At 39.9% G+C, this 22,227-nt stretch overlaps 3 protein-coding genes across 7 annotated transcripts; all 3 read right to left on the bottom strand.

Annotated features, from left to right (window-relative positions):
- Window positions 1-209: 209 nt before the first annotated feature.
- Window positions 210-12,251, bottom strand: LOC103720443 (putative lipase ROG1). 2 transcript variants are annotated; one of them, XM_039127884.1, is made up of 10 exons: window positions 11,336-12,249; window positions 11,057-11,124; window positions 7,919-7,989; window positions 7,506-7,754; window positions 5,558-5,721; window positions 5,400-5,455; window positions 5,234-5,286; window positions 4,999-5,119; window positions 1,322-1,419; window positions 210-608 (listed from the first exon to the last, which is right to left on the bottom strand). In XM_039127884.1, the coding sequence occupies exons 1-10, from the start codon at window positions 11,653-11,655 to the stop codon at window positions 537-539; spliced, it is 1,272 nt and encodes a 423-aa protein (XP_038983812.1). In that variant the 5' UTR covers window positions 11,656-12,249; the 3' UTR covers window positions 210-536. The 2 variants fall into 2 exon arrangements, with proteins under 2 accessions (XP_038983812.1, XP_038983813.1); XM_039127885.1 differs by having other exon boundaries at window positions 255-608; window positions 1,322-1,393; window positions 11,336-12,251.
- Window positions 12,252-13,176: 925 nt separating this feature from the next.
- On the bottom strand, window positions 13,177-19,793 carry LOC108511760. 4 transcript variants are annotated; one of them, XR_005512416.1, is made up of 4 exons: window positions 19,376-19,793; window positions 15,697-18,359; window positions 13,480-13,702; window positions 13,177-13,392 (listed from the first exon to the last, which is right to left on the bottom strand). XR_005512416.1 is itself a non-coding variant. In XM_017846002.3 (2 exons), the coding sequence occupies exons 1-2, from the start codon at window positions 19,697-19,699 to the stop codon at window positions 17,526-17,528; spliced, it is 1,158 nt and encodes a 385-aa protein (XP_017701491.2). In that variant the 5' UTR covers window positions 19,700-19,793; the 3' UTR covers window positions 14,483-17,525. The 4 variants fall into 4 exon arrangements, 1 of the variants encoding a protein (XP_017701491.2); XR_005512417.1 differs by having other exon boundaries at window positions 13,178-13,293; window positions 13,393-13,702; XR_005512418.1 differs by having other exon boundaries at window positions 13,178-13,293.
- Window positions 19,794-19,857: 64 nt separating this feature from the next.
- Window positions 19,858-20,568, bottom strand: LOC120111389. Its single transcript, XM_039128432.1, has 2 exons — window positions 20,375-20,568; window positions 19,858-20,296 (listed from the first exon to the last, which is right to left on the bottom strand). The coding sequence occupies exons 1-2, from the start codon at window positions 20,566-20,568 to the stop codon at window positions 19,858-19,860; spliced, it is 633 nt and encodes a 210-aa protein (XP_038984360.1).
- Window positions 20,569-22,227: the final 1,659 nt, after the last annotated feature.

Raw genomic sequence — 22,227 nt, 5'->3', positions numbered from 1 at the left:
AGTGTCCACATGACAATGGCGGTATTAAATAAAAAAACATGAAATGGCTTTCATTCATGATGCCAGGGGAGCTGGAGGCACTTGTAGGAAATTTCTTCGTAAGATATAAAATGAATACAGAGCACACACCTTCAATACCACATTTTAGTTGCCAGCCCCATGCTAATTAGGTTAAAGCCTCATACAGTGTCCACATGACAATGGTGGTATTAAATAAAAAAATATGAAATGGCTTTCATTCATGATGCCAGGGGTGGAGGCACTTGTAGGAAATTTCTTCCTAAGATATAAAATGATGAATTCTATTACAAGATAATTCCACCTACTAAGAAAATCTACAGTTTCTTGTTACCAGATTCCCTAGGCGGTGTATGAATGAAGAATTATAACCAAATCAAAATTGTGCAACTAATACACAGGACAATTATTTATCTACAAGGTCGAGATTTTTAGAATAAATGTACTTGCATCAGTGTTCTACACACCAGAATGAGTTTGTGGCCTGCCAATTGAGAACCGCAAAATTTGTCAGAAGACTAGATAAGAAAATTATCAATCATATGGAAGACCACATCTGCACCATCAGAGTTCAACCAGTAGCTCTTCACCTGCATGTTCACAAAATGGATAAATTATTAAAACAGATCAGTCAATAGATGCGAAAAGCTGTAAATGCCATGTTACCACTCCAACGTATACATGCCAGATGGGGTAGCAAACATGACAATGTCATGGTGGTCATGGCAAGATTGGGATAAAGGGATTCACGATTCCACCAATTAAAGCTTGCCTGTTGGGTAAAATAGGCGATGGACAAAGAAACAGGTACCAGTGAAAGCTTAGGAGTAACACATGTTTAATGTGGCAAAGAACCACTATAGATTACATTTGTGCATAAAGAAGGCTACATATGGCTCTGCAAGGAAGGGGTCCGGTGTCAAGGTTTTAGCCTTTTAGGTGTTATTATTGGATTTGTGCATTGACTCGCATTATCAGCATATTGAGCCCCACAAGTATGAAGATGTTGTTCCCTGGAAGTTTCAACACTTCAAAACGGTTCATCAAACATGCAAATTAACTGGTCTTATGAAGCTTCAAAAAGTTTCACCAAGGTACAAGGGGTTATGGATATCCTAAGGAGAGCTACGCATATAACTGATTGTACAGGGGGCCATGCAAAAGAAAGTACTTTCTCAGATCACCAGTTAAAAAGCAAAAGTCATGTCTGAAGATCGCAACTATCATTACAAAAAAAAATGTATAGTAGAATAAAAATAAGTTGAGATTAATTTTTTGCAAATTTACAAAGACGAACACTTGCCTGGATGGTATTATGTGCAACATATCTTTGCCTACTTTTCTGAAAGCTTACATCCACACGCTCCCAAGATACCTGTGTAAGACCCCTAATCATCTCCTCTGCACATAACAGATTATTCATTGGAACTGGTCATGAAGCATAAGAAAAGAAGCTTTGAAAGGTCTAAATTCATTCCAAATCTCTCCTAGGGTCAAGACATACATAGCAGAAGATGCTCGTGTCATTCATAGACTTAAAAGTCCACAAGCTAGATGTATATGAAGTAATGCTAACCAGGAAACTTAGGTTATTAAAACAATGCCCCAAGACCGGCCACATCTTTGTACATGAATACAGGTCAATGTGCTAAAGGATATAGCACACGTTGTTGACAAAAAAATACCAATGCCCCATGACTTATTTGCACAAAAAAAGTTTCACTAGGCACATAATATTTCAACCTGATCAATTAGGAATCAAAGTTGATCCACAGTTGTGAAGCCACCACAAGCTGGATACCACAGATATTTTCTTATTTCTTCTATAATGCTTCTTCTCCTATATGACTCAATAAATATGTGGCTAGCATGCAGTAGTCCCAAAAAGATTTCAACTCTTTCCCAAAACTACATGTTACAATGTCTTGATTCATTTTGAAAGTTTCTCAGGGCTAAGATGTAAGCTAGAAAAAGAAATGCTCCTATATCCAATCGAAAACGTGGCATGGAAATACCAATAATGGGTACTAAACCGATACTTCATGGATACCATTCAGGCATATCCTTTAAATATGTATAAAAGGTCATGTATTAAGATATTTGTTCAGCATATATATAGTCAACAGAAGGGGAAAAAAAACAACAGTACCTTTATGCATAATTTTTTTTCGGGACATACTACTAATCAATCTGATCATATATAAAAGAAATTAATCTACAATTGCAAAACTTCCCAAAAATGCATATCATAAATACGTTTGATATTTAACCTTCAAAAATTATTCAACTCTTTGTACATCAGTATCTAATGACTTCTACAAAATTAAGGCTGTAAGTTGCCATATGGTTATGTTTGTTGATTTGCAAACCCAAAATTCATTCTCCTTGTCGTATTTAATAAAGTTCAACACTAAAAAGGCCCAACATGATTCAGACTAATATCATTGTGCTTTCTAGTTTCCTAAATTCATAGGAAGAGTACACAAATCCTTGAGTTCACAGTGGCCAGTACCATGCAAGTGATTCGCTTTGCCCTTGTATGTGGTGGCATTGATGCTAGAGAGCTCATGCAGAAGGCATGGTTTTCATGCATCCAGACAACTATTTTCTCAGGCTTTCAACAGTAATTCAATGATAACCAGGCCTGTTAACGATCCAAGTCGAGCTTGAGCTCGGCTCGTTTCACAGAAGCTCGGGCTCGGGCTCGGTAACGAGCTCGATATTGGGCTCGAGCTCGGGCTTGCTTGGCAAAGCAAAGGCTTGGGCTTGAGCTCGAGCTCGTAAAGCTCGTTTCAATTACGAGTTCAAGCCCGAGCTCAAAAGAAGACAAACATGATAAAGATTTCAACGAACATGTTTTCTCACTCAAAAACATTGACAAAAATTTTATTCATTTCAATCTCCTCAAAATAAAGAGGTTTTTTCAAAGCTTAATTACTAAAAGCTCGATCAAAGAATATTATATATAGATTATTAAAAAAAACAAATCAAAGAAGAAGAGAAATAAGAGGAGGAATCAAACCAAGCAATCCCAAGAACTAGAGGGACCCTGCTGCCAGATCCTGACGGTCTTGTTGCCGCTGCAAGAGGCCAGCATCACCGGAAGGAAGGGTCCAGCATACGGATGGAACACCGAAGGGGCATGTATAAATGTATAGAAAGAAGACGAATCTCTCGATTTGAAGGTGGGCAACAAGTCGGCGGAGGAGGTCCGTTTGTTAGCTAGGCGAGAGAACGAGAGAGTCCCTCGTCGTCGTCATCGCGGCCAGCGCTTTGCCAAAATGGGTAAAACCTTGGATTTCTTCCTCTCTCGATTCGAAGGTGGGCAGCAAGTCGGGGGGAGGAGGATGGTTGGAGAGAGGTAGGAGAGGAGGGTTTTCAAGTGAGATCCAGATATGACCGCCCACGGTTCCGTCGGTGGCGTGATCAAGATCGTCGGATCCCGAAGCAGTGTTAAGTCACGAGTTCTGATTGGGCTCGTGAGCTGCTCGGGCTCGAGCTCGAGCTCAGGCTCGAATTTAAACGGGCCTCATTTTGGGCTCGGGCTCGTTTGACTAACGAGCCGAGCTCGAGCCGAACTTTTACTGGGCCGAGCCCAAGCTGAACCCGAGCAGCTCGGCTCGTTAACAGGCCTAATGATAACAGATATGGAAATCAAAGCATTGTGCTGGTCAGCTGATCTTAACCATCCAAGCAATGGAAAATCATTTAACAGTCCACAAAAGTATATTGTCCAAGTAGTTAGAACCATCAAATGCAATTGCTTCAATAAGTGCTAGAGGCGTATGACCCATCAAAACACCCTAAACTGTATCTGTGCAAAACAAATTATATTTCTTCTCTAGCCCATGGCCTAGCTAGAACACATAAATACTTTTTCAAATTGCATGCCATGATCATATCCGACACGTATTGGATACTGATGTGCATCCGATAAATCTATGGCATGTGAGTTACTTATTTAAAATATCTTATTGTTAAAACTTAAGAAAAGGCTATCATTGCTTCCTGGATATGTCTGAGATACTTCTTGGATCCATTTAGAGATGTTATTATGGATGGTTAATTTTAGAATCTATTGTGTTATTGTTATGGTATGGGGCATGAATTATGGTCTAATAGAGTTTGTGATTGTTGATGTCATTGGTAGTATGAACTAATCATTGTGACAACCTGCTGACGCTTTTTTTCACATATATGTAAATCGTATGCATGTTTAATGTTCTACCCAACCAAATATATCATAATGTCAAGTTTTCTTGGAGCAGAATATCTATATCAAGTCGTACTAGTGTCTTCCATCCATATCCATGTTTCATAGGGGCTCAAGGCTCAATAACTAGTCGAAACCTCTTTAATAATTGATCATATTAGTTCCCAAATCCCATCTCATCAAAGGTAGGCATTGATTTATAAATCATGACAATCTGTTCTGCTGAATGACAAAAATATAAAATTAAAAACTATCATGTGATACTAAACTCTAAAAGAGTAGAAAACCAGTGTTATTAATGTGTCAAGAAAACTGCCCACCATCTCACTGTCTTATTTTGACATGCCTAATGAGAAATCAGGTTTTACTACATATACTTGCATGCATACTGGGACTCGCTGACAATGTGTTTGAAAGCCTTGTGGTACCTAACCAGCAAGTACCAGCCAAAAATGGGTGAATATTTATTAGAAAATGCACATGTTTTGGTTCAAGGACTAGTTCAGGGCAACATGCATCCTGAATTAACAATCTAAACCCTCAGCAATACTGAGATTAAAGCTCTCGAGACAGTATCAATTAAACCTAGTCAAGAGACCAAACATATGATCCCAGTGTCACTTTCACTCCACAAAGGAAGAAGGGGAAAAAAATAAGCAAACATATTTTAACATTATGTATTTTTCGGCATATTCTTCAATTTAAATTCAACTAACAATAAACTTATGGCAACTAGAAACGAACTAATGATTATTCTATAGAGATACCTTCCAGATCATATTGTTGAGCATCGAGATCCACCAATACTCCATTATGCTTGATCTCTGTATTTTCTTTATCCACAAAAACAATATGTGGATACTTCTCATCCTTTACAAGAAGATGATGCTGTGCACATGGGGGAAAATCATGAGATTCATTGAGGGTATTAAGAACAAGAAATATTTATCACTAAAATAGTCTAATTTATGTCCACGCAGATCAGAAGACGTTGATCCATACTTCTGGTAATTCATGTTGACGGCGAATCGATGATGTTCTCCATCCTACAATATCTTTTTATCCAGTTAAATGCAGATGATAGAAAATGTAATGACTAGACAGTTACCAAAAGGAAAATCATGAAATTAGATAAAAATGTCATAACAAATGAACACTAACAGGATACGGTCATAATTTGCATTGGCATAGGCAACACAACGCTTGAAAGAGCGCAAGGCTGACCTGCACAAGGGAACAATAATGTACATGTGTGTTTTATCATCAGTCTGAAACAGCCCAGGCTTAACAGATACTGGCATGAAAGAAAGAATCAAAAAATCGAACCTAAACTTTATATCATCGCAGTCATCAACCATTCGAAGGAGAAGTGGAGGCTTTCCATCATCATTATCTGTAAGAAATAGATGCTTTCCAGTCCTGCCAACTATCAAATGTGCAGTTTTGGACGCCCTTTGCTCCAAAAAAGGAAGACCACAAAGGAGAGGAATCTGGTCTTCAGCAAAAAAAAAGGAAAGGAATCTGGTGAAAATGACATCAGCACAGGGCAGAACATTCTGATTATAAGACTTTGATTTAAAAGCTAGAAAATTATTGACAACAATGAGTTTAGCAAGTTGAAAAAGGGGCACTGCTCATGTAGAGCAGCAATGCAAAATCTCCAAGCATCATGCAAATAGAATAGGAAAAAACACCAACACTTGCCAAAGTAACATCAGAACAATATACCATTTTGGTATGATAATTAGTGGATAGGGAAAAATTATCATAACCATTTTAGTGTAAAGGTTATGGTTATGGTTATGGGGAAAATAAGTGACGATTACTTTTCCCTGCTCAAGGCAACTACCTCAGCAACTCATTTTAATATAATGGTTTTATAATGGTAGCAACACTAATTACTCCATCATTCAAGCGTTCTCCCATCAAATATTAAGTTGGCTATGCGCACAACCCAAAAAATGAGAATGCCAATGGAGGGATTGAGTGAATTTTAAGACTGGCGATCAACCTAACAACAACCCTCTAGGATTTGGTGCCAAATCCTGGTCAAAGCAGATTTAGGTGAGAGAGGCTTTCGATCAAACATTTAAGGCCTCATTTTTTTTTTCTGTTGTGGAGTGGTGATGGGGGTTTATTTTATGCAGCAAAATAAGTAATGTAATTCAACTAAAACATCTCATTTCTTTCATCCAATTGTTGCTAGATGACCAAAAAATTGCTACTAAAATATATACAGAAATGATTCAAAGTCATGTTACTATCACATTCTCGATTTATATAGTAAGATCATTGAAAACTCTGAAGAGATGAGATAAGTTATGTTGATTAGACTTATGGTTAATGCATTATTCTCTCAGCTTCTCAGAGAATTAATAGTTTGTTGCAGGCTTCCTTACCAGGTAAGACCAATTCCTAATGGCAGACAACTAGAGAAGTGATGCAAATATTTTCAAAATTAGTCAAGTCCCAGTCTCAGAAAACAAACACGGATCTACTAAAAACATATTCCATGCTCTAAAAGAAAAAGGCCTGTGGATGGAAATTTCATTTGAGTACACAAGATGCACCATCTCTGGTGCTCTGAGCGCATCAGTAGAGAAATGAGATCATTGATGATGCCAGACAAGATATGTCAAATGTTTCAGCAATCAAGGTATGTTTAGGACACTTCCACTTAACAAATATATATGTAATGACAGAACAATGGAGCTATAGCATCTGTATGAATTTGCTATAAGAATTTACTATCATATTTTATTTTTATTTCTCAACCATTTTGACTTACTTCCAAAGAAACCACTCATGCCACAATCAGCCTGCAAGTTGCGTATGTGCACATCTAACCCTGTTTATTTGAATCCACAATGGCATTCTAGACTAATCACCAGAATTATGTATTCAAAGACAAAGTATATTTGAGGGTTTCAAATACTCATACCAAATCACACACCACTTTTCCATAGGAATGATACGATATTTTTATTTGTATCAATAATGACAATACATATCAAAATCGACGGGATCAAAAAGAATGAAAGCTACCAGTGACCAGTACAATCAGAACAATAAGGTCAATATGGTATTGTCAGTATGCTCCCATATGGTTGGCACATATGGTTTCGCCATCCCGACACCCATAACAGTGTTGGTTTCGCATCAGAACCGCATGGTATCGATGATACCACCCTGTTCCGACAGTTTTAAAATCCATGGGTTTTTTCGCAGCTTAAAAAAACACACTTGGATCGAGAAACCAAAAATCAAATTTTACCTGTTTATGTCCCCTTGAACCTAGATGGGGTGAGGCAAATGTTACAAAATTCATCGGTTCCAACCCAGCTATTCTACCTTCCGGACTGCTGTCTTCATCGAATTGGTTCTTAGCACCAGCAAAAGGCTCCGCTTTGGTAATAGGCTCATATAGCCTTCCAATAGCATATCTGGCTACCAATCCACCCAATGAATGAGCCACAAATGAGATCTTCCGTACACCGCCTCTTCGCTTAACAACCGATCGGACCTACAATAAAACATCAGGTACATGTGCACACTTCTTTCATGAAATCAAAATTTCGTTGGTTCCAACGTAAAACTCATGAAATGTGAAGAGCAAATATATAAGCCCAGAAAATATTAAACAGGAGGGAGAAGATGTAAAACAAGCGACTTTATAAACTAAATTACCTCTTCTGCTAGCCTCTCACCCATCAAATCAACTCCATCAAATGTCAATCTTAAAGTATTACACTCACTGCCTGCTTGACAAAGATTATGTTAAAATAATTAGCTAATAAATGAAAAGGAGAAAAAAAGCCACCTCTTACATTTTAGCCTCATAAAACACTACATAGAATAGTATATCAGGCCATCTTTTTTTCTTTTTGCTCATCCAAACTAAATAGAAGAAGATGTTACAAAACCCAGTTACAACAATCAAATAATATAAGGCAAAGAAGGGCCTTTGTCTTTTGACTTTTTGATTTCCTTTAAGTTTTCCTAGGTTCAGCAAACTTATTTCCTCTTTTGACTTTTTGTTTTCCTTTGTGATCCCATCTAATCCATTCTCTCTTCTCAAATCCAAGTACCATTAATAAATACACTCCCATATCCTTAGAAAAATAAATTTCGGGGGATACATCCTTCATAGAAGGGGGTGCATATAGAATGAGACATGAACTGATGACGCAAGGACACATGCACGATGGCTTAAGGAATGGCTGGACGACAAAAGCTCTCTATAAGAGGTTTATTAATTGCTCAAAAGATACAAGAAAATATATCCCTATACAACATGCACTTAGGATTAGGGTTGGAATTGGGCTAGATCGAGTCCGGTTTCTATGCAGCCTAGGCCTAGCCCGACCCGAGCCCAACTCCAAGCTTGGCTTGAAACCCAAATGGGTTGGCCTGGATCTAGGCTCGAGCTTCTCCTCTGAACTCTAGCACAAAACAAAAAGGGAAAGAGAGAGGGTGGGGGGAAGAGAGAGAGCGGACTCCGAGGAGAGATAGATTGGGAGGGAAAGATGAGGTAGAGAGATTGGAGGGAGACAAGCGAATGAAAGAGAGAGAGAGAGAGAGAGAGAGAGAGAGAGAGAGAGAAGGAGAGAATGGGAGGGAGAAAGAGCAAAGAGATTGGGAGGGAAAGAGAAGATCAAGAGAAGAGACGAAAGATAACTAATTATGGATGAACTTACTACTAATGTTCAAGAAGATACATCATGGTGCATGTTATTTACAAACAATATAGTGTTGATTGATGAATAGAGTTGGATTAAATATTAAATTGAACTTATGGAGGAAAACTTTAGAGAATAAGGGCTTAAAAGATTAGTTATAAAAAAAACAAGATATATGGAATGTAAATTTAGTAAGAATGAAAATGAAGATATGATACCAATTAAGATTGATGACCAACAGATATGAAAGGTGACCATTTTCATTATTTAAGATAGACGAAGATATATGTAATAGAAGTATAGCTGGTTGGATGAAATGGAAAGGTGCATATGAAATATTATGTGATAGGCATATATTTTAAAAAATTAAAGGCAGATTTTATAGGACAATAATAACAACTACCATATTGTATAGCTCAGAGGCTTGGCAATAAAAAAATACATGAAAACAAGTTGAGTATAATAGGAATGAGAATGTTAAGATAAATTATGGTAAAACTAGAAAAGATAAAACAAGAAATGAATACGTTAGGCTAGTAGGAGTTGCACAAATTAAGAACAAAATAATATTGAATGAAGATCTTATGAGGCTCCAGTAAGGAGAGGTATTTTAGTTTTTGTGTTGAAGGTGATAAGAAATGGAGGGAAAGATCAAAGGTGATATGAATGCAAGTTGTAAGGGAAGATATGGAGAAACTTGGAATGACATCAAAGGTGGCTATATATAGAAATACTTGGCGAATGAGGATCTACAAAGCCAACACCAAATAATTAGGAAAAGGCTAAATGGTTATGGTTTTCATCATATTCCAAATACAAATCCATTTATTTCAATATTTCATTTTAAAATATCATTTTATTCTAAAAGAAAGAAAAGAATTTAAGTAGAAAATAAATCATAGAAAAATAATGATTGTATTTTGCCCAACATAGTAATAAAGTTTGGCCAAAATAACATAAATAAAGCCATTAAATCCTTAGATATACGTGATATTGAATCTTGCTAACAAATTCTAGAAAATATTAAAAAATATTGAACATATATTACTGAAAAATAGAAAGTGATATCAATTTCAATCAGTTTAGGCCAAAACTGCTGAAACTCGGTTAAAATTGGCCAAACTAGCCATAACATGCCAAACAAAAAAATTTCGGTCAATTTCGGACTGGTCTTAGCCGAAACCGATCCATTTCGGCCAAAATGGATCAGCCGAAACATCAAACTTTGATTTAAACTGATCCAAATCTTATAAGCGTTGCTTACATTTTTTAAGTATCACAACACATTGAAGTTTTTTATAAGAATTTTTTTTAAAAAAAAAAAATGTTTCAACATTATGTATTTATCTCGTGTTTAGAATTCTCAATAGATAACATAGGATTTAAAAGTGGTACGTAATCTAACATGTGCTATTTCTATAAACTTTCTTCTATTTGACTAGAATTTTAAAGTTTTCTTGGATAGTTGTTACAAATTTGAGGAGTTTCTAGGTGTCAAAGCATGGAAAATTGCATAGAATATGCCCAAAGGTTTCAAACTATACGATATAATCTGAAATGGTATATAAAATACCTTCCTCAATTTTCTTTATTTTTTGTATATTTTTTCTATTTTCCTTTTTCTTATACTTTGGGCCAAAATTTGAACCTCGAACTGAACCAAAAGGAACCAAAACTCATTTGGCTTAGCCGAAACCAAAACCAAATTTTCAAACCTCTTGAGATGCAACCACACTAATCCTAAATTTTGCGAGTAAAATGCCAGGTATGTTAAGAAAAATTAGGCAGGCTCTTCACATAATTTGTGCTTGTGCGCACAAGGCAAACAGCAAAGCTATTTACCTCATAATGAGGCAGTTATTTTTTGCCAATTTAGATAGAGCAACCAACCTAAATCCATCAATTTTTTACTTTTTTGTTTTCTTGATTAGTATCCCTGCTTTTCACAAGTTGCCTACCGCGTATTGCATGAATTCACAGCTTACTGTTGATTCATACTACCTATAAAAGATGTATCATGACACAGTAACATCTAATACCGACAAATTTAAAACTTGATGATGGAAATATTCTTTCAAGATGAATTATGGACGAATGCAAATTTTTTGAAAGAATCCCAAAGATTAGGGATGAGAGCAAAACTCACGATGGACAATTACTTTATTTGGAAGCTTTTTCACGAACTGCTCTGCAGCAAATCTCCAATCTTCAGCACTATAATCAAGTAGAAGAAGGGGTAAACAGTGACAATTAGTAAGTTTTGTCATCAAATTCAACACAGAAGATCTCTGGGTTTCTTTGTAACACAAAATCATTAAATAACAACATGACCAAGATACCAAGAACAAATACTAGAAACTATTAATATACGATAACTGAATAAGGGAGCCGCACAGCTTGGAGGAGAGAGGAGATGATCAAGTACCTTCCAATCAAGCCATTGACCATTATGACTAGATGCTCCGGGAAACTCCCCCGCTCGGCCGTGGAAGCCACATCCCAGAGGTCCTCCCCCCCGCGGACGGTCTCCACCTCCACCTTCTTGCCCTTCCCCATTGGATCCTTGAAGCAGCTCATCCACCGGAAGGAGTCCACCTTCCCTCCCTCTTTTCTTGGTTCTTGAGCGGACCACGGCCGAAAACCTTGCTTCGCGCAAGCCATTTCCCTCCGGCACCGGATCCGGCTGCCCCCAGGGATGCCCACGCCAGGCTTCGCAGTCCCCAGCATCGAGTCCGCGGCGAGCATCAGCAGCCGGCGGAGTTCGCAAGCTCCCAAGAATTCAACGGACGGAGCAATGGAGGCGAGAGAGAGGAGAGTGCATCGGAGGGAGGGCTGGTTCGGGCTCCAAACCCTAGAAAAATCCCAACTCCAACGGCGAATTATTCTTTTCACGTAAAATAATTAATAATAGAGAGAAAGGAGAGGGGGGGAGAGAGAGAGAGAGAGTCTTCGGAGGCACAATTCGCTAAATAATTCTCGTGCTGCCCTAAGAAAAAAAAATAAAAAAATCTCGTGCCGTTGGCTTCGTTCAGTGCAGGCTTCGGCGCACGCGATAACAAAGATACGAAGCCGCCGCCAACCGGCAGGCTTTTTCTCCTGATCTTCGGCAGTGATGGACGCCACGTTTATCTCGGAGTCGGAGGAGTCGGCTTCGTACATAGTTAGCGTCAAACATGGTGGCCAGGGGTTCATAACGGCTCTTTTTTTGGCGTTCGACCAAACGACTCTGCTCATCTTGCACGAGAATTATAAGAGAGCTCTAATATCTTGAAATATTAGAGGTACCAACGATGATACCAAAGCCACTTATCTTAGCACAGACGTTTCGCGAAGCAAATATGTCGAAATATATTTGATATGATCCTGTGCTCGTTTGCAGAGTGGTTTGATGTACATGTCACCTTTACCAAACCATTGCAGAACCACTTAGAAGGTTCTATGAAACTCAAAGCAATCTTCTTTTTTCTAACAATACGGTGAAACAGGCTCATTTGTCTTTAACCCAAACCCTTTATTGGATGGAACCTCTTTTGTTTGACCACAAGACTAGCATCCACACTCCTACAGTAGCTCTGTATTAGGGAGTACAGACAAAGTATCTCCTGAGCTTTTCTTGATAGCGTCTTAGTAAATGTTTAGACTCTCTTCACATCCAGAGAGGAAGGTTTCCAAGTGAAGAAACTGTTAAGACCTGGTATCTGAAGATTTCGCATCACTATTGGGCTGTGACCAACAGCCACAGAACAACACACTGTCAGCTGCCCTTGGATGTGCCACAGCTATCCAATCCCACTCATAAAATTCCAGGTTGCTGACTTGCTGCCCATGGATTCAAGCTCAGAATTCAAAGTTTGCAAAGGATTAGATTTTGAAGAGAGTGGACAGAAAATAAATAATGACATTAACAGAGCATCCAACAAAAACATAAACCACAACATCAAATAACATCAATAGCACATTCATTAGTAAAAAAATTCATGAACAGATCATATATATAGATAATGATCGAACAGTTGGTGAATAAATCACCAGTCTGCAAAATATCTGGATAATCCCCAAAATTGTTACGACGTAACAATCGTGTCAGCAGACAGGACAGTGCCATTGCTCTTCCAATGAATATCCTGATGGACCTGATTACAGGTCTGCCTGTGGATGACGAGTGCCATTGCTCTTCTAAGCACACAGGACAGTGCACCGCTCCAGCTGGTGGTGCATCTTGTTATTAGATGCAAACAATCATGTCCCCTGACATGGATCCCGTATGTGAAGCTTCAATGTCAGCAACAGCGTGATCAAAGGCAGTCAAGCTGAGGCTTTCCATCCATCAAAAGTCTCGATGATGGAAGGCAAACACTTATCAGGCGCTGGTCTCCTACTCAGCTGGGTAGCATCAAAAAAAGGCAAAGCACACTGACTTGAGCTATGACAGAAATGTAGCAATTTCTTTCCTTTTACTTTCAAACTTCGCACAAGTCTTACCTGATAAAACATTCAAAAATTGCCTATTATACGCCTTACGAAAAGATAGGATTGGGTTACATAACAGACCGTGAAAATACTGTCAACCTGAATTTGAGTTCAGGAATTTGAGTCAGGCCTCTCAATCTTCTCCAGAATTGAGAGGTTGTTCTCAGGCATGAAGGATAACAGCATCTGAGATAACAGCATTTCAACTTTTGAATCGGCAGACTCTGGATTTAAAGCAGCAGTAGAATTCTTATCAATCTCAGTGGCCTCCTGCACTGTAGAATGAGAATCCACGCCAAATGTCTCATGCATTGCACCCATCCTGCAAGCAAAAGCAGTGCATATGAGAAAAAGAAATTTATGCAGTCTCAGTTTACTCAAACAATACATAAGGGACAATTTCAAACTCTCCTTTAACAATAATTGCAAAAGATAGAACAGAGATGAAAACATAATCCAGCATGACATATGCCCAAAATCTGATATTACCCTCAGATACCAAGTACAAAGAAATTCCAATGATAAAGAAAACTACTTGTGACTGAATGAAGATAAATGTAACAGATCTATAAAAAAGAATGGAAGATAACTGCAATAATAACAAGAGTATTAGCAACATTCAGTTAAACCGGGAAATAAAATATTATTGATAACTCTTATTGACAACAATTTGGTGGGAAGTATAAAAGGACAGGGAAGAAGTAGAAAGTAAATGCCATAAGTTATTGTTGTTTGGAGGTTTTTGCTTGTATGAAAATAAGCTACTTATTTGTTTGGAGCATGATCCATGTGGATGACCAACTTGCACACAATTTTGTTTCCCCTTTCCATGTCGGTCTCCTGCTTTTCCTTACCACTTTTAAAGAATTTAGATTCATTCCTCTAGTATTTTCTTCTGTTCCCAATGAACTTTATTGTTACATAAAAAAGTAAAAACTTAACTAGCTTGTACATTATTAAACAAATAATTAATCATCACAAGGATAATAACATTTAGGCTTATAATTGACAGTTCAAATGTGCATATGAAAGCGTCATGATTGCAGGCTAGTGTAACTTGTAAAATACTATACAATATTTATCGCTTCTTGGGCTCTTCACCTGGATAATGGAGCAGTTTTTTTTGGTTGCATGGATAATAGTATGGCATACTACAATTTCAAATGTTTAAGTAAAAGAAATCCCATATGGGTGCATCTAAGATTTTTTTTAAATGGTTTCACTCCAAGAAGATGAAGTAATAAAAAGAATCAGGGCTCTAGGAGTTATCAATCTTAGATTAGGAGTTGTAAAAATATCCCAATTCCCAAAAACCTAAAAGCTGCTCCTCTCTAGATATTGTTAAATATACCCATTAACATTTTACTTTACTGATATTATGTCAGCGACATATTCATATATAATTAAGAGCAAACAATGTAAACACTCCATCCTTGCACAGTGCTGATGAAATTGGGCCTAATAGTACATGGGAACAGTTAATGTGCTCCAGCCAGAAAATCTGCAACAAAAAAGCCTCAAAGTATTAGTAATAAGAGCACAGGAAAGAAAATATTCCAAGAAAGGTGATTTAAATGGAAAAGGGGAAAGATGATTTAAATTAAAAGGAGGCAAAAATAAGGAAGACAGAAAAATGAGAATGGGGGAGATGAAGCAAAATGGGAAAGGAGTATTCATTCTTCGGGTCGACCAATTAAAGTCATGACCTGACATAAATGCACTAGCTTATGTTGCCTGCCACTTGTAGACAGCTACAGGAAATAAAGCAGGCCAAAAAACCATCAAATGAGATCCAATGACATGAAATACAAAAACCAGCATGTACACTGATATCCATAAAATTGTATCTTGTAGCCACCATTGTCCATGGGTGTTCAGTAGCCATTGTTCTTCAATAAGTATGTTTCTCAAATAATAAAACTCAAGCATTTAATCCTCATTATACAGTGAGAATGTTTAATTGATCAATGCATCTCTATATTAGCTAATGTTTCAACTAGTAATTATATTAACTTCCTAAAAAAAGTTGAAATTAGACACTACACTGCCTATCACATTCAAATACAGAATATTTACAGTATGTGTAGAAAACATAATAATCAAAATGTACACCACTAGAAGATGCTTCCAATGTAATGCATATTCCTTTTCTAAATAAAAAATACTACGAATCAGTCTATATCTTTTTCAACATCTCATGGATGAGATGAATATTGATGAACAGCTAAGCTAGGATTTTTTTTTTCTTCCAAACTTCTTCAATGTTAACGTTACAGAAAAATTAAGCAACAACCAGAATGAACATTCACCATGTACCTATTAGAAATTGAGGCATCTAACTGCATTCCGTTCCCCTCGCTGGAACCTTCTTGACTGCCAGGGGCTCTGAAAAAGTAGTCCGAATGCAAGAAGCTGCCAAACTCCATCCCATGGAAGGCTGAACCAGACCGAACCGCCCGGTTTGGTCCGTACCGAGCCGACCCGGTTCCGAACAGGCCGAAAAAGGTCCGTATCGGCCGGAATCATTCAGAACCAGCCGGTTTCATTTGAACTTGGTGTGAACTGGGCCCTCTCCCCTTTTCTTTGCCTGCTGATAAAATGATGTTGGGAAGGCCTTTCCAACATCATTTCTAAGTGGCGGAGAGCTTTCTACCTTTCTTCCTTTTTCTTACGGCGAAAATCATACCGATTTAGCACTTCAAAAGATAGATCCAAGCCTAAATAAGAAACCGTTTGACATGGAAGCGCCTCAATAACCTTATATATGTTCACTATAATATGCGATTAAGACTAAAGTGTATTCAGGAGGAAGTAGAGCTAAAATACACAGATCTGATCCATAGTGCTTTCGTTGATTATGAGAATGATCATATGATCGGATGGCTTCTGGGCCAGCAGCAGGAGCTGAAGCTTGATGAGCGAGGATTGCTTCCACGATCAGCCAGTTTCGTAGCCAGCGAGGCTGGGATCGATGCAGGACAATGGGCAGAAAGTAATATTCCACGCATCCTTTCAATTGTTCAGCGCTCTAGCTTCTACTGCTGGGCTACAACCATCCGATCATAGGATCATCCTCATCATCAACGAAAGCATTATGGATTGGATTTGTGTACTTTAGCTCCACTTTCTTCTGAATGCACTTCAGCCTCAACCTTAAATTGTAGTGAATATATACAAGATCGTTGAAGCACTTCTGCGTCAAACGGTTTCTTATTTAGGCTTGGATCTTCCTTCTGAAGTGCTGAATTGGTGTGATTTACCGTGAGGGGAAGGAGGAAAGACGGAGAGCTCTCCGCCGCTTAAAAATGATGTTGGAAAGAAGGCCTTTCCAATATCATTTTATCAGCAAACAAAGAAAAGAAAAGAGGGCCCGGTTCAAAATCGGGTTGACTTGATACGGGCCGAACCGGACGGTTCGGTCCGGTTTGGCCTCCCTTGATCACTACCAGTTATGGCATTAGCTTTTTTAGAGTCCTTTGTGCTGCTTTTAGACCATAGGTCCACTAACTTTATTTCAAATGGATACTCCAGAAATGTTGCCACAATTTGTGCCCCTAAATTTGATAAACTTCCCTCTGCATCACCCGAGCTAGTAAAACCTTGCCAACCATCAAACAACTCATCATTACTATATATGTTTTTAGTATTGTCAGAATCCTTTGTGCCGCTTGTAGGCCAGAGATCCAATGAATTTGTTTATGAAGGATGCTCAAACAATGTGGCCCCAGTGTTTGCTCCTAAATTTGATGAACTTCCCGCTGCTTCACTCGAGCTAGTAAAATCTTGCCGGCCATCAAATGAGTCATCATTACCATATAGGTTTTTAGTATTGTCAGACTCATTTGTAATGCTTGTAGACCATAAATCCACCGACTTTCTGAAGGATGCTCAATCAATGTGGCCCCAGCTTGCAACCCTAAAGTTGATAAACTTAACCATGCTTCACTCGAGCTAGTAAAACCTTGCCAATCATCAAATAGATCGTTCTTACCATCTAAGCTTTTAGTGTTATCAGACTCCTTTGTGCCGCTTGGAGGCCATAGATCCATTGACTTTGTTTCTGATGGTAACTCAAACAATCTGGGCTCAGTTTGCATCCCCAAATTTGATGAACTTCCCTATGCTTTAAATGAGCTGGTGAAATTTCACCAATCATCAAATGAGACATCATTATCATTTATGCTTTTAGTATTTTCAGATTCTTTTGTGCTGCTTACAGGCCATGGATCATTTTCAACCCTGTGGTCTGGTATATCATTTAAGTTACTGTTCAGTTCACCAATATTAGTTTCACCATTGCTCTTCAACTCGTCAGATTTACTTACTTCCCCACTATTCATAGACAAAAAATCATCAGGAATCGAGTTATTAGTCGAGGAAGGTTCAACTGCATCGTTTGTAACTTTTCCTGTGTTATCTTTGCTGCTTGTATCATTCTGTATATCTGTCTGCTGGCAGATAGTGGCCTGAGGCCTTAGTGTAGTAATAGATTCAGTATTTGAAGAATCCTGAAACAGGTCAACTGATTTGGAGTCAGCAGCAGAAGTCTTAGAACTGGCAGTGTGAAACTCAACCTCCCAAACTGTGAATGATTCACCAAATTCACTGCTTTTATTGTTAAAAGAACTTGCTTTCATGTCTGAAGACCAAAGGTTCTCAAACATACTATCTGAACCGGAAAATTCATCATTCTGTTTTATGCTTTGCTTTTCTGGCATCATCTGTTCATCGGGTAGGCCACGAGCAGCAGAAGCTGCCTCTATCTTAGGTTCAGAAAAAGAATTATCAAGATCAAATCCTGACAAGTTCAAAGCATATTTATTGTTAGAGAACTCCTTGTTTATACTGCTATTATCAACTTCCTCCTTATCTAAAGGCCACTTCAGTTCCAAGTCCAAAAGGTCAGATAGAACCAAACCACCCTTTGGCTTATCCTTTCCCTTAGAATCACTTGATTCAGTGTCCAAAGTAACAGCTTCCTGCAAAATAATACAACATAGTTTCTCATAGAAATACTCAGCAAAGAAATTCATGATTATAAATTTTGGAGCAAGAACACTAATAACAAGGTGTTATGATGATGTTGGGTTTCAAATAACAACATACACTTACAGCTTTTCATCTTCCACTGTGTTTTGAAATAATAATCAATAGATTACATTCCTAGTTCAAAATAGTCATAAACATAACTTCCTATGTTAGCATGTCTGCCAGAAGACTCTAATAAACTTCACGGTTGAATGCAAATAAATATCCCCATTCTTTTCTGGAAGAATACAATAATGCATATCCTAGTGCCTGTAAGATGTCAAAGCCCTCATGCGTATCCACCGCACCAACTCTTACTTTTCTTTTCTTGAGTTTACAGTTAACCAAAATAGTCTCCATGATCAAAAGGTTAAATATCAGTTTGCTCCTCTTCTACATTATCAACTCCTTGAGGTGGATGGAAGCCTATCCTCTGGTGCTATCGTCTCTTTTTCTTAATTGTATGAATTATCTCCATCACATTCACCAGAAAATATATGGTTTGATGCCAACTGACCCTCCTCTTAAAGGAAAAAAAACATACAGAACTAATTGTGATGAATCAATATGATTGTTGGGATTCTAAATTACTGTTATCCAAAATGGCGATGAAACCTTTGGAAACTCTTTAGGACTTTATGTTGCTAAATCTTTCTAGGTGGCATGCAGATCTATTTATGCCAGCATTTCTCCTACACAGAAACCAAGCATTCATCCTTCACTTTTATTTCCTTGTACAACGTGCAATCCCCTATTTTCTCCTTGGGAATAACAAGTACTCTCTTAAATTACACGAAATATAAAAGTGCATCTCTAAATAACTTATCCTTACTTCTTGATCGGCTACTCCTAAAAACAAAATTAAGAAAAGTTAAAAAAAAAAAAAGTTATTCCATCGAGAAACCCGAGAAACTGCATAAAGAAAAGTTAAAAAAAAATCGGTAATAAATCAATGAAAACAACTCACGGATCCATCGAGACCGAGGGACTCGAGAAGCTTCCGGCAGCCGACGGTGGAATTGAAGGAGATCTCGTAGGAGAGGCCTTCTCTCCTCCGGTCGGCGCCGCAGTAGATGCAGAGCGTGGACTGAAGACCTCGGAGGAGGCCGCCGCGGCATCGCTTGCAACGAAGGTAGGGGGGACGGCTCGGGTCGAGCGCCTCCACCGCGTCTTCGATCGAAGGGAGGGGCGGCAGCGCCGGGTCGGACGGGTCGTACGACGGGATGCCGGCCGCCGCCCGGAGACCGGACTGGAGCCGGTGGATCCGATCGAATGGGATCTCGTACGCCATTGGGAGCGTATCCCGCGTCTCTGCTTCCTCTCTCGGAGATCCAAGCGCTTGAAACTCGCGGCAAGATAACCTCCCTCATAACGTCCCTTCTCTACGTACGACAGTTTTTTTTTTTTTTTTTTTTTTTTTGGTCAAAACGGCATTTCATAACCAATAATTCAAGATTGAGTACATCCTGCCAGATCAGAAGACAAAAGACAGTGCAGCAAATGGGGAACGGCTGCCAGGCTGGTCCAGATGACCTCTCCGGAATGACGAGCAACATATGAGGCGACCCAGTCTGCAGCTCGGTTCACCTCACGATATACATGACCAATCCGAACAGCTAATAACTCCTGAACTAGTCTGCGTGTATCCCGAATCAAGGGATGACCATCACCATATCTATCCACTCCCCGTATCCAGTCAATCACAGTAGCAGAGTCTCCCTCAATGCATAGTCTGTCGGCCCCCAGCACACACCTCGCGTATCGGATACCCTCCCAGGCAGCTCGTAGCTCTGCCCCAACAACCGTCAATCCTGGCGTGCTCCGACCACCAGCTGCAATCAACCTATCGTACTGGTCCCTGATAACAAAGCCCACTCCTCCAGAAGCTCTATCCATGGCCATACCACCATCAAAATTCATCTTAAGATAACCAGGGGGTGGGGGTACCCAAGAAAGAGAAGCATACCCAGTCGCTGCAGCAGCAAGAGAGGTACCCCAGATATCCCTAGCCAGTAAAGATGAACTCAATGAAGTAATCGAGAAGACCTCCGCCGCCTGTGTTATAGCTCTGTCCACCACAAACCTCGGGGCCGACCCTCGCCCCTCAAACAAGCGTCTATTCCTGTCCAGCCATATATGAAATGCCAAATAAGCAGCCATAATCCCCTGTCGTACTGTACTAGGCCTCCTGGTGGAATCCCGCAGAAACTGTAACAAATCCTCCACTAACTCCCACCTCGGAAGTGGGAGCCCAGATAAGATGCTCCAGATCTATACAGCCCTAGGGCACAGAAGTAAGACATGGTGAATAGTCTCCTCGGTCTCCGGGCAAACCTCACAATACTGTGTCATCCTCAGACCGCGCCTAACCAGAACACTCCTAGTCGGAAGGCAGCCCCAAGCCACCTTCCAAAGGAAGAGCGCTACTCGAGGATGCAGCCTCAACCTCCATATCCAACCCACATCCATCTGCCTGTGAGGCGTCGTGTCGATCCGAGCAAGAAGATCCCTGGCACGGACTCCCGATCTGCTCGTCGGCTCCCAAATCAGTCTATCCGGCTCCCCCCGCGATGGAACAGGTAATGCCATGACTCTCGCCGCTAACTGCTCTCCAAAAACATCCCGTATCAAGCCCTCGTGCCATCGTCCCTCTCCGGGATAAATCAGATCACATACCCTAAACCCCTGCAACCGCTCTGCATCCACCATCGTCGGCATCTGACTAATAGGAAACTCCGTCACCCAGCTGTCCTCGAGTACATCAATGGATCGACCATCACCCACCGCCCATCTGATCGCCGACAGCACCATCGGACCTCTGGCACAAATCTCCCTCCAAATAGGGGACGAGTGGCGCCCAGCACGGGTGCCAATAAACAGTCTCCCATATTTGGCCCTCATCAAGGAGGACCACATACTATCGGGCTCCAATAGAAATCTGGCTGCATGCCGCATCGCCAATGCCTCCTGTCTCAAAATCAAAGAAGTCACGCCCAAGCCCCCCTGCCTAATCGGCTGGCACACCACCTCCCACGCCATCAGATGAATGCCACCCCTGTCACCCCGCCTGCCCCATATAAAGTCTCTGATAAGCCTCTCAAATGATCTCAATAACGCCACTGGGAGTATGGAGCTAGACATGAGGTAAATCGGAATGGAGCTCAAAACTGTCCGTGCCAAGGTAACCCTACCCATCATAGATAAAGTATGTGTCTGCCAACCCTCCAACCTGTGTCTGAAGCTGGTCTCTAGTGAAAGACAATCACCTCTGCGTAGTCGTCGACCCGTAATCGGAACTCCCAAGTATCTCAGGCCACTGTCCTGCTGCCTAACCCCCAAAATCACCAAAATAGCTGCCTTCACTTGTGGTTTGATCTTCGGGCTAAAGTGTATCGTTGTCTTAGCAAGATTGACTCGTTGTCCAGAAGCAGCACAATAATCAGAAACAATAGATCTAATCACCTGAGCAGCCTGCCTGGTTGCCTGGGCCAGGAGTAAACAATCATCAGCAAATAATAGATGGGATATCGGCCTGGTCCCCCGTACCGGTCTATATGCCTCCAGCCGCTGAGAGTCCGAGGCACTCCGCAAAGCCCTAGAGAGAGAGTCAGCACACATAATGAAGAGTAAGGGAGATAGAGGACATCCCTGGCGAAGACCAACAGAGGACTCGAAGAAGTAGGAAGGGGTCCCATTTACCAATATAGCAAAGAAAGGGCCCCTCACACATCCCATAACCCATCTAATCCATGTCTCATGGAAACCAAAGCTCTGTAGGGAATGCTGAACAAAGTCCCAACTCAATCTGTCATATGCCCG

This window comes from Phoenix dactylifera, chromosome 7 (genome assembly GCF_009389715.1).
Source record: "Phoenix dactylifera cultivar Barhee BC4 chromosome 7, palm_55x_up_171113_PBpolish2nd_filt_p, whole genome shotgun sequence".
In the NCBI taxonomy this organism is placed as follows: Eukaryota; Viridiplantae; Streptophyta; class Magnoliopsida; order Arecales; family Arecaceae; genus Phoenix; species Phoenix dactylifera.
Note: the sequence above shows the minus strand (reverse complement) of the source record. Positions and strands in the feature narration are given on the sequence as shown.

Coding starts and splice junctions, on each gene's coding strand:
- LOC103720443 (XM_039127884.1), bottom strand. CDS start 11,655: ATGCTCGCCGCGGACTCGATGCTGGGGACTGCGAAGCCTGGCGTGGGC. Junction 7,755..7,918: donor GTGAGAGGCTAGCAGAAGAG/GTAATTTAGTTT, acceptor GTTTTATTGTAG/GTCCGATCGGTTGTTAAGCG. Junction 5,120..5,233: donor GTCAACATGAATTACCAGAA/GTATGGATCAAC, acceptor CCATGTGCACAG/CATCATCTTCTTGTAAAGGA.
- LOC108511760 (XM_017846002.3), bottom strand. CDS start 19,699: ATGGCGTACGAGATCCCATTCGATCGGATCCACCGGCTCCAGTCCGGT. Junction 18,360..19,375: donor CCCTCGGTCTCGATGGATCC/GTGAGTTGTTTT, acceptor ATTATTTTGCAG/GAAGCTGTTACTTTGGACAC.
- LOC120111389 (XM_039128432.1), bottom strand. CDS start 20,568: ATGGCTGCTTATTTGGCATTTCATATATGGCTGGACAGGAATAGACGC. Junction 20,297..20,374: donor CTTGCTGCTGCAGCGACTGG/GTATGCTTCTCT, acceptor GGCCATGGATAG/AGCTTCTGGAGGAGTGGGCT.